Below are 11521 nucleotides of genomic sequence, written 5' to 3' on the forward strand. Positions count from 1 at the left end.
CTGGACGGACAGATGGAAAGCAGGATGGATTGTCAGGCAAGGGGTGGGCTGAGGGGACGGAGGGGGAGGGGAGGCGACGGATGAAGAAACAGACAGAGAGATAGATGGATGCGGGACAGATGGATGGATGGACCGACGGATAAATGGACAGTTGGATGGAGATGGGTGGATGGACGAACAGACGGCTGGATGGATGGATGAACAGATAGCTGGGTGGATGCATGGACAGATGGATGGGTAGACGGATGGCTGGATGGACAAACAGATGGATGGCTATCTAGATGGATGGACAGCTGGGTGAATGGATGGACAGACTGATGGATGGATAGCTGGGTGGATGGATGGGCAAACTGATGGATGGATGGACAGCTGGGTGGATGGATGGACAGATGGATGGATGGATTGATAGACGGATAGCTGAGTGGATGGATGGATGAACAGATGGATGATGGATGGACGGATAGATGGACGAATGGATGGATGGATGGATGGATGAACGGATAGCTGGGTGGATGCATGGACAGATGGATGGATGGACGGATGGATGGATGGACGAACAGATGGATGGCTGTCTGGATGGATGGATAGCTGGGTGGATGCATGGACAGATGGATGGATGGATGGACGAACAGATGGATGGCTGTCTGGATGGATGGATAGCTGGGTGAATGGATGGACAGACTGATGGATGGATAGCTGGGTGGATGGATGGACAGACTGATGGATGGATAGCTGGGTGGATGGATGGACAGACTGATGGATGGATTGATGGACGGATAGCTGAGTGGATGGATGGACAGATGGATGGATGGACGAACAGATATATGGACGAACGGACGGATGGATAGCTGGGTGGATGGATGGACGAACAGATAGATGGACGGACGAACGGATGGATGGATGGATAGCTGGGTGGATGGATGGATGGATGGATGGACAGACAGCTGTTTGTCCTCACCCCCCCCCCCCAGCTCCTCACCAGTCGGTGCAGGGCTCGTCGATGACCAGCAGTGTCCGGCTGCGCCCCGCGCCTCCTGCGCTGCCGCCCCCCACCTGCTCGCTGAAGGTGGCCGCTGCGGCTGCTGTCGTCTGCTTCACGGCGTTGGACAGGGACGAAAAGAACCCACCTCCCCCACCACCGGCCCCAGGGCTGGGGGCGGCCGGGGAGACGCTGCCTGGGGAAGGGACGGGCGAAGGGGCGCCGGGGGGCGCCGGAGGGGGCTGAGGCCGATGCAGATCCGTCATGTAGCCGTTGGGCAGGTTGGCCATGAAGTTACTGTCTGAGAGGCGTCTCCGCAGGTAATTCATCCTGGGGGCGCTGTAGGGGGCTGTGCCTATACTGGGCAGATGGGGGGTGTCTTATCAACCCTATAGAGGAGGCTGCTCTCTCCGGGGCAGGAGAGGTGTCTGTCTATAGGGGATGGCTCTTATGGACAGGGTCTTCCCAGAAGGGGCTCTCTCTTTTCTATAGGGGGAGGGGGTCTTTCTCTCTAGCCAGGGGATCCCTTCCTGTAGGGAAAGCTCCCCTATAGAAGCATCCTATAGGGGAATGCTCTCTACAGGGGCATCTATCAGGGCGAGTCTCGTCTATGCGTGAAGGTCTTTCCAAATGGGAGATTTCTCCCTATAGGGGCCTTCTTCTATAAGGGCTCTCTCGCTCGGGCTGTGGTGTCTAAGGGGGATCACTATGGGGAAAGGAAGTGTCTATAGAAGGGGTGTCTATAGGGGATCTCTGGAGGGGAACGGGGTGTCTATAGGGCAAGGGATGCCTGTGGGGCAGGGGGGGATCTATAGGGGAAGGGGATCTATAGGGTAAGGGGGAGCTACAAGGGAGGGGGCTATAGGCGGTGTCTCTCTCTCCCCCAGACTGCGCCCTTCTATAGGGGCTCCTAGAGGGGATCTATGGGGCCTGCATCCCGGACTATCTCTGGGGCAGACCCGGCGGCTCCCGAATCCCGGAGTCATATGAGCGCAGCGGCAGCTGGACCAGCCTAGATACCCGGACCTCCCCCCGCACGTCTCCGGGAATTGGTCTCGGCCGGTCCCACCTCCCCACCCCCTCCCGCCGCGATGGTTGCTTCCGGTCCCTTTGCCGAGCCCGGGGCGGGTCGTACCATCTGCGGGCGGCGGGGGGAGGAAGTGGTGACGTGCTCCCCCCCTCTGCGGCGCACGGTGGTGCGGTCCGGTCCCCTGTCAGGAGGGTAGGGGGGATGCGGGGAGGAGCTGTCCGCGGTGCTGAGCTGGGGGGCGGGAGGGGATGGAGTGAGGATGGGGAGGGGGCGAAAGATGGGGGAGAGAGGGGAGGGGGCGGGAAGGGCTGGAGAATGGAGATAGGAGCGGACGTGGGAGGAAGCGATTGGAAGGCATAGGAAGGGGGAGGGCAGGGGTAGAGGGAGGGTGGGGAGGGGTTGGCGCAGGAGCGAAAGCGAGGGAGTTGGGGAGGGAGGGAGAGTGGAGCGGGAGGTGGGGGGCTGGAAGGGGAGGAGATTGGAATGAAGGACGGGAAAGGGTGGGGAGGGATGGGGAGGGAGATGGGGAGAAAGGGGGTAAGCGGGGAGGGAAGGGAGAGGAAGGGGTAGATGGGGGTAGGGGTAGGCGCAGGATGAGAGAAGGGAAGTGGGAAGGGGAAGGGAGGGGGATGGAGGGTGAGGGGAGATGGGGATAGGCTGGAGGGGGAGGAGATGGGGAGAGAGGGGGTAAGTGGGGAGGGACAATTAGGTGCGGGAGAAGGGGGAGGTGGGGAGGGAAGGGACAGAGGGGGAAGGGCTGGGGGATACTCATGTGACCCCCAGGAACCCCGTGATGGGGCTGCGTCCCCTTGGCCCAGCCATGCGACGCTGGGCACTGCCTGGGCACTGAGTCACAAGAGGGGCCGGGCGTGGGCTCTGCCCCAGTGGCTGCTGGGTAAGGGGACAGTGGGACGGGCATGGGGCAGCCACGTTCAGGAGCATGCAGCCCCCCAGCCGCCCAGGGTAGGGGGCGTGTCTCAGCGCTCGCCTGGCCAAGAACAGTTTGATACCGTTGGACCCAGCCCAGCAGGGGGCTAGACAAGGACCCATCCACCAGCTGGGTGCTGCACCCCAGCTTCTAAACAAGCCTTGGGTGCCCCCTGTCAGTGGGGCAGCCCCCCCAGGCATCCCACTCTTCCTTTAGGGCAGACCCCACCACTGAGATGGAGCCCTTCCCCCTGCTGCACGCAGACTCCGAGCCTTGGACCCCGGAAAGGTTAGCTGAGCAGGGTTTTGGACCAAGTAGAAGGGAAACTGAGGCACACCTTAAAAACCACCCCCCTCAGAAATGCCTACGCCATCGCTCCTTTCCACGACATGAAAGAGCCAAGACGACCTTGACATGGTTGGACGGGAGATGCATGAGGAGGATTTAAATTCACCAGCCGCCCTGGTGGTAGCAGGAGCCAGGTGGGCTGGCACCGTGGAAGAGGAGACGGGGCAGAAGATGGTGGATGTGCGGCCGGTGCCTGTGAAAAGCAGCTCCCAGCACTGGCCAGGCACCAGCCAGACCGGCCAGTGGAGAGGGAATCCCTGATCAGCCAGGACAGGGCCCGGCTAGGAAGGCCAGGCACGAGGTGGCCAGATGTAGCTTTCTTGGCCTCCCTGGTGTGGCCAGTCCTGGGATGGGCTCTTTGAATCCATTGCCAACTTTGCCCAGTCAAGGGCTGGGTGGGTTTCACCAGAGCTGCGACACCGTGTGCTACGGAGGGAGGTGACCAGAGGAGAGGCTGGTGAGAAGGGGGGCAGGATGTGCGGAGGGGGCTGGAGGTCAAAGGAAGGGGAGTGTTCATGTGGGGGGCGCAGCCAGGTGGGAGAGGCCTGGGCTTCTAACTACAGCTCTCCAGTGCCTCCCCCATGTAGATGCCCCTCCACCAGCAAGGCATAGAACCCAGGAGTCCTGGCTCCCAGCCTCCCCCCCCCCACTCTAACCGCTAGCCCCCACTCCCAGAGCTGGGGAGAGAACTCAGGAATCCTGGCTCCAAGCCCCACCCGCTCTAACCACTAGCCCCCATTCTCACACACACACACACACACAGCCCGGCAGGGCCCATTCTCTCTCTTTATTGTGATGGATTCCCAGGCCCCGTAGCAAAGGGGATTTCTGGTGGTCGGGGTCATAACTGCGGGGAGCTGCTCTGACATTTCCATAGGGAGCCCCTGGAAGGAGGGAAGAGCTTCTGTCGTGGGGATCCTGACCCCCCGTCCGCAGAAGGGGGGTGGGGGGATGGAGCTTCCGGGGAAGCACCTTTGCCTGGCTCCTGCCAGATCAACCTGTGAAGAACAGGCAGTGAAAGGGTTAAACCAGAGACACCCTCCCCCCAGGCCCCTTCCCACCAGCCAGCCAGCCCCCAGCCCAGATCAGAGCCAGCGCCCCCTAGAGGGGACAGGCCCCAGGCCCCATTCCCTGCCCCCCTGAGCCAGCCAGTCCCTGCCCTGGAGCTGATGGGATCCAGTGCCCCCCAGAGGGGACAGGCCCCAGGCCCCATTCCCTGCCTCCCTGGGCCAGCCAGTCCCTGCCCTGGGGCTGATGGGAGCTGGCACCCCCTAGAGGGGACAGGCCCCAGGCCCCATTCCCCACCCCCTGAACCAGTCAGTCCCTGCTCTGGGGCTGATGGGAGCCGGCGCCCCCTAGAGGGGACAGGCCCCAGGCCCCATTCCCTAGTATTTCTCACACACCTCAAACATCATCAGGAACCTCCACAAACTTGAAGCCTGTGGTGGGCCTGAGGTCTGGGCTGGCCAGGCGGGCTGACGATAACAGGGGCTGACCGGGGGGGCAGAGAACAGGTTCATGACTGCAAAACCTCAGCAGGACCCCCAGCCCCACAGGGATCCTTCCAGAGAGACCCAGTGCTTACCCCACTCCCCTCCCAGAGCCAGGGAGAGAACTCAGGAGTCCTGGCTCCCAGTCACCCCTGCTCTAACCACTAGACCCCACTCCCCTCCCAGAGCCAGGGAGAGAACTCAGGAGTCCTGGCTCCCAGTCACCCCTGCTCTAACCACTAGTCCCCTCTCCCCTCCCAGAGCCAGGAGAGAACCCAGGAGTCCTGGCTCCCAGCCACCCCTGCTCTAACCACCAGCCCCCACTCCCCTCCCAGAGCCAGGAGAGAACCCAGGAATCCTGGCTCCCAGCGCCCCCACACACACACTCTGACCCACTCAATATCCCCCCCAGCTCACCATATTCCTCCTCCTCCTCCGGGCAGGGTGGCACATTGAGACACAGCTCCTTCTCCTCCACCTCCAGGGTCTTCCCGTTGATGGGCTCGCACTGGGGCCAGGGTTTGCCCCAGAAGCTGACGTTCACCTGCCCGGTGGCCGCCACTCCCTGGGTCACCATCCTGGGGGGGAGGGGAGAGATCAGCACCGAGCTGAGCCCCCTGACACCCCCTCCCACAGGCCTCTGGATCAGACCCATGGGCCCCCACAGCTTGGTATCCTTCTCCTCCCACCAGATCAGACCCATGGACTTCCCCCTTACCTTGTAATTCTCTGGATCAGACCCATGGCGCCTCCCAGCCCTGGTATCCCCACTCCAGGATCAGACCAACAGGCCCTGGTATGTCCCCCCACCCCCACCCCCAGCTGGTCACACTCACGAAAATTTGGGGTACGTGGGTTGGCAAACGCGCTTCCGAGACTTCATGGGATTCTTCCCACAGGGCGGGATGCAGAGACCCCAGGAACTCCAGTCTGACCACTGGCCCTCCACTGGGGACAACAGTCAGGTCAAGAGCCCATCTGACCTGGTATCCCTCCTCTCCTCCCCCCAAATCAGAACCAGGGGCCCCTGCAGCCTGGTACCCCACCCAGATCAGACCCCCGGACCCCTCCAGCCCAGTATCCCACCTGTCCCACCTCAGACACTCACGTTTGCACCGATACATGTTGTAGCAGCTGCGGATATGGATATAACTGCCCTCACAGCGCTTCCCATCAGGGCTGCGCCCCTTGCACTCCCGCGTCCGCCTCTGCTGCCCCACGATCTCCTGGCAGCTGATGCTCCCAGTGTAACCCGGCCGGGAGCAAGTGGACCACTCCCCCCACTCCGACCACTGCCCGTCCACTGCGCGGGAGAGACGGGGAGGTCCCCAGAGACAGCAGAGTATGACTGTGAGTCCACCCTCCCACCCATCCATCCATCCATCCACCCACCCATTGACCCATTCATTCATTCACCCATTCATCCATTTCTACTTTCATCCATCCCAAACACACCCCTCCATTCACACATCCATCATTTTACTGCACTTTCATCCCTCCATCTTTTCCATTCCTCCCTCCATCTCTATGTGCATCCCACCATTTTCTACCCCTTCATCCTCTTCCTGATCCATCCATTCTTCTTCTCCTCTATACCTCCATTCCTCCACCCCTTCCCCCCCACCTGCCCTCCCCTCCAGGGACAGAGGGTGTCCTCTCCCCCCTCTGGTCCTCTTTGTCTGCCCCTCCCCCTTACCTGGGCAGGGTATTTTGGTGTTGCAGAAATGTGACCGGGTATTGAGGCCAAGACAGGCCTTCCCTCCGTGCTGTGGCGCTGGGTTGTTACAAAGACGCTTCTGCGTTATCCGGCCCAGGCCACAGGTCACCGAGCAGGGGCTGGATGTCTCCCAGTTGCTCCAGGCACCGTCCACTGGGCAGGGCGCAGAGTCAGAGAGAAAGAAAAACAGGTCAGCATGGGAAACCTAGCCCGAGGGTTGGGAGAATGGGAAACACCCCCCCCGGGGGGCGCCAGCTCCCATCTGGCCCTAGGGCAGGGGACTGGCTGGCTCGGGGAGATGGGGGCAGGACGGTCTTTCTCACCTGGACAGAAGGGCAGCCCGAGGCAAGACTGGTCCTCACTGGCGGATCCAGAGCAGGGGAGTCCGGGAGGGATCGAGGAAGGCGGGGGATTGTTGCAAACACGCCAGCGACGCTGCTGGGGCTTCTGCCCCGCTCCCTCCGGAGAGCATGTGGCAGAACAAGGTCCCCATTGCCCCCAACTGCCCCAGTTACCATGAGCTACAGAGAGGGAGAGATCAGGTGTCAGTGTTGGGAGGGGCCATCTCTTCCCACCCATCCCCCCACCCAAGCACCCTCCACCCCCATCCATCTCTGCTCCCCCCTCGACCAACCATTCATCCATCCCTGCCCACCTATCCCCCTCATCCCCCCCACATCCAATTTACCATCCATCCACCACCCGCATCCATCCACCGGACCACCCCTACCCGGCCATCCACTCAGCCACTCCCCACCCAGCTATGGGTCTATTCTGACCAAGGCCACGAAGCCTGAATTCCCAACAGCCTTGTCAATGTGTAGTTAGTAGATAAGGGAACAGCAGGCGGGTGGCGAACGCGTGACCAGGGATTGGCTCCTCAGGAGCCGATCCCAGAGTGCGTGAGCGGACGTAGAACAGAGAGCGCGGGCGGCGTCTGTGTGAGGACGCGTTTACCAACTGGTGAACGTGTTTGTACTTTGGGTGCGTGGTTCACCCTGGACCCATCCCCTGCACCTGTGAGCCTCAGTAGCTCAGTGTCGGGCCCCGGATGCCAGGAGAGGAATCGCCATGAGGAGCCTGGCGTCGAGCTGAGTCTTGGGAACTGGGCGGATAAGGTCAGTTCCCATCATCATCCACCCAACCATCCCTGTCCGCTCATCCAGGTGTCCACTCATCCTTAGACCCATCCATCCATCTATTCATACATCCCTGCCCCTACAATTCCCCCCCATCCAGCTGTCTATCCACCGTTACCGTAACCTATCCCTCCACCTAATTACCCATCCATCCCTACCCCCATTCTCCCACCCACCCATTCCTATCCATCCAGCCATCCACCCAACCAGCCATCCCCCCCACCCCTGAATCCTTCTGTCCAAGCACCCAACAATCCATCCTCCCCATATCCACTCACCCATGTGTGCACCCACCCAACCCCATCCACCTATCCACTAATCCTTCCACCCAACCACCCATCCGTGCCCCCACCCCCTCATCCAACCAGCCACCTACCCGGCCATCCATCCTCTATCCATCCTGTCCCCCACCCATCCCCCTACCCACCCAACCAGATACTCCATGATGAATGCAGTATAAAAACATTTATGGACTCGAATTAGATCATAGACATGTCGGGCTGGAAGGGACCTTGGGAGGTCATCAAATCCAGCCCCCTGCACAGAGGCAGAACCAAGTCACCCTAAACAATCCCCGACGGGTTTGTCCAACTTCTCCTTAAAACCTTCCAACAACAGGGTCCCACAGCCCCCATTGGGAGCCAATTCTGGAACTGAGCAACCCTGAGATTTAGAAAGTTTTTCCCAATATCTAACCCCCATCCCCGTGGCTGCAGATTCAGCCCTCAGCGGACACGGAGAACAATTGACCAGTGTCCTCCTTAGAACAGCCCATGATGTAGCTAAAGGCCGTTCTCAGGTCCCCACTCAGTCTCCTTCTCTCCAGACCAAACGTGCCTCATTTCTAGGTCGGGTTTTCTAACCCTTCAATCCTTTCGGTTGCTCTGCTCTGGACTCTCTCTAATGTGTTCACCACTTTCCTAAGGGGTGAGGCGCCCAGAGCTGGGCACAGTCGTCCCGCCGGGGCCCCAGCAGTGCTGACCTGGGTGGGACCATGACTTCCAGCGTCTCACATACGACCCCCATTAACACATCCAGAATGAGATTAGCCTTTCCCACAGCTGCAGCCCTTTGGGTCCTTTTCCATTCGGGATCTGCTCGAACCCCCAGGTCCTTTTCAGCCGTGCCATCGCCTAGTCCTCACTTTGTAGCTACGCGTTTGATTTTTTTCTCGCATTGTATTCTGCACTTCTCCTTCTCGGACGTGGCCTGGCTGATTTCAGAGCAACTCATCCCCTAGCCGGCTTGTGAGGCTGTCGGGTGGGACGGTGTCAAAAAAGAACCACACGCCCCCCCCCACACACACACACACCCGTCACTCACTGGGGCAGATCTTGTTGGTGTCGCAGGGCAGGGTGTCCGTGCTGGGGCCGGGGCAGGAGCCCCCGCAGATGGGCGCCGGTTCGGTGCAGCTACGGATGCGCTTCCTCACCCCCTCGGCGCAAGTCACAGAGCAGGAGCTCCAGGGGCCCCAGGCCGACCAGCCCCCCATCACTGCAGGGTGTTGGGGGGAGAGGCTCAGTGGTAGATTGGGGGTGGGGATCTGAGGCTCCCCCCTCCCCATTCCAGAGACCCCCTCCCCACCTGAGACCACCCACCCACCTCCCCTTCCCATGAGATCCCCTCCCTCTACACAGCCCTCCCCAGAGACCCTGCCTGCCCCGCCAACCCATCCCTCAGAGCCCAGCTCCAATAGGGGGTGACCAACTGCTCCCCCTCCCCTGTGATCCCTCCTCCCAGCCCCCCATCACTGCCATGGGCCTCTCTGCAGCTCGTGCAGCTGGGAACAGGAAGTTTCCATTCCCAGCTCTTGTGGGGGGAGGTCCAGGGGCAGGGGGCTGGGAGGAACCAGCCCCCATAAGAGGGAAGTGAAAGTGATGAATCTGCCAGCGAGAGGGAGAAGCCTGGGGAACTCCCAGCTACTCCAGCCCCAGCCTCTCCCAGCAGGGGGCGCTGTGGGGTGCAGGGCTGGGTGACATGGGATGCTGTCTGAATGGGGTGGAGGTCTCCAGCAGGGGCGCTGTGCGGCACAGGGGGCTCTGGCTCTGCGGGGCTCGGGGGGGTGCAGGGCTGGCTGACGTGGGGTGCTGTCTGTGTAGGGTGGAGGTCTCCAGCAGGGGGCACTGTGGGGCACAGAGAGCACTGGCTGTGGGGGGCACTGTGGGGGGCGCTGTGGGGCACAGGGAGCACTGGCTGTGGGGGCTCTGTGGGGTGCAGGGCTGGCTGATGTGGGGTGCTGTCTGTGTGGGGTGGAGGTCTCCAGCAGTGGCGCTGCGCGGCACAGGGGGCTCTGGCTGTGAGGGGTGCTGTGGGGCACAGGGGGAATTGGCCCTGCGGGGCTCTGTAGGGCACAGAGGGCCCTGGCCATGGGGGCGCTGTGGGGTACAAGGAGCTCTGGCCGTGGGGGGCACTGTGGGGCACAAGGGGGCCCTGGCCGTGGGGGCACTGTGGGGCACAGGGGGCTCTGGCCCGGGGGCGCTGTGGGACGCTGGCGGAGGGGGCTGGGGGGACTCACCGGGGCAGCAATCCTTCAGGCTGCAGGCTTGGATCTCCCACCTCTTATGTTGCCCGTCCGAGCACTGGCCCTGCCCCAGGCAGGTCTGGCTGCGTCTCTGCACCCCCTCCCCGCAGGACACGGAGCAGGGGCCCCAGGGCGTCCAGTCGCTCCACTCGGCCTGGCTGCGGGGAGGGCAGAGGGCTCAGGGGGGGCTGGGGCGAGGGGTGGACAGGCTGGGGTTAGTGGTGAGGGTAGGGCTGGCAAGGGTCCTGGCGCAGGGCTGGTACCCGTGGCTGGGGTTCAGGCAGCAGTGGGGGGTTTGGGGGGGCACTCACCGGCAGGACTGGCAGGGCACCCCGGCGCGGGGCCGGTACCCGTAGCTGGGGTTCAGGCAGCGGGGGGGGTTCAGGGGGGGCACTCACCGGCAGGACAGGCAGGGCGCCCCCATAGCTGGGATTCAGGCAGCAGTGGGGGGGGTTGGGGGGGCACTCACCAGCAGGACTGGCAGGGCGCCCCCGTAGCTGGGGTTCAGGCAGCAGTGGGGGGTTCGGGGGGGCACTCACCGGCAGGACTGGCAGGGCACCCCAGCGCGGGGCTGGTACCCATAGCTGGGGTTCAGGCAGCACTGGGGGGGTTCGGGGGGAGCACTCACCAGCAGGACTGGCAGGGCACCCCGGTGCGGGGCTGGTACCTGTAGCTGGGATTCAGGCAGCAGTGGGGGGTTTGGGGGGGCACTCACCGGCAGGACTGGCAGGGCGCCCCGGCATGGGGCCGGTACCCGTAGCTGGGGTTCAGGCAGCACTGGGGGGGGTTCAGGGGGGGCACTCACCGGCAGGACTGGCAGGGCGCCCCGGCGCGGGGCCGGTACCCGTAGCTGGGGTTCAGGCAGCAGTCAGCCTGGGGCACGTCCTCACCCAGCAGCTCCTTGCACCTGCCGGCCCCGAATTGCTCGTAGCAAAGCCCCTCCTGGCCATCTGCGGGGCGGGGAGAAGGGGGTGAGAGCAGCCGGAGGGTCAGACAGACGAGGGGGACCCCACACAAACACCCCCCCGAGCCCGGTACCTGCAGGTGGGGCCAGAGCCCAGCACAGGGCCAGCAAGAGGCTGGAGGTCAGGGCCCCCTCCATGGGGCTGGGACGGACGGACCGACGGACGGCGGCTGTACAGAAGCTCAGCAGGGAGGGACTGAGCCGTGGGGGTGGGGTGGGGTAGGGTAGGGAGGTTCTTCTCTTGGAGTTTGTCATGTCAACAAGGCTCCAATATGACATGCATCTGACAAAGTGGGTATTCACCCACGAAAGCTCATGCTCCAAAACGTCTGTTAGTCTATAAGGTGCCACAGGATTCTTTGCTGCTTTTACAGATCCAGACTAACACGGCTACCCCTCTGATAC

The 11521-nt window shown here is 62.4% G+C and overlaps 2 protein-coding genes across 2 annotated transcripts in view; both read right to left on the reverse strand.

The window, feature by feature from the left end:
• SYN1 (synapsin I) overlaps window positions 1-1440 on the reverse strand; it is a 31806-nt gene extending 30366 nt beyond the window's left edge. Inside the window, 1 exon segment of the mRNA XM_075071280.1 lies at window positions 980-1440. Coding sequence (XP_074927381.1) covers window positions 980-1308 — 329 coding nt within the window. The 5' untranslated portion in view covers window positions 1309-1440.
• A 2612-nt stretch (window positions 1441-4052) lies between these two features.
• On the reverse strand, window positions 4053-11283 carry CFP (complement factor properdin). The gene is made up of 10 exons (XM_075070778.1): window positions 11191-11283; window positions 10958-11102; window positions 10147-10310; window positions 8955-9125; window positions 6816-7013; window positions 6472-6645; window positions 5884-6078; window positions 5612-5723; window positions 5193-5353; window positions 4053-4283 (listed from the first exon to the last, which is right to left on the reverse strand). Exons 1-10 carry the CDS (start codon window positions 11252-11254, stop codon window positions 4279-4281), a joined length of 1389 nt encoding a protein of 462 aa, XP_074926879.1. The 5' UTR covers window positions 11255-11283; the 3' UTR covers window positions 4053-4278.
• Between the last annotated feature and the right edge of the window lie 238 nt (window positions 11284-11521).

This window comes from Chelonoidis abingdonii, chromosome 11 (genome assembly GCF_003597395.2).
Source record: "Chelonoidis abingdonii isolate Lonesome George chromosome 11, CheloAbing_2.0, whole genome shotgun sequence".
Taxonomy (NCBI): domain Eukaryota; kingdom Metazoa; phylum Chordata; order Testudines; family Testudinidae; genus Chelonoidis; species Chelonoidis abingdonii.

Excerpts from the sequence above, each read along its gene's own strand:
- CFP (XM_075070778.1), bottom strand. The coding sequence starts at position 11,254 with ATGGAGGGGGCCCTGACCTCCAGCCTCTTGCTGGCCCTGTGCTGGGCT. Across the intron at positions 7,014-8,954 it reads CACCAACAAGATCTGCCCCA|CTCATGGTAACTGGGGCAGT; the intron begins GTGAGTGACGGG and ends CCCTCTCTGTAG. Across the intron at positions 5,354-5,611 it reads CCCACGTACCCCAAATTTTC|GATGGTGACCCAGGGAGTGG; the intron begins GTGAGTGTGACC and ends CCTCCCCCCCAG.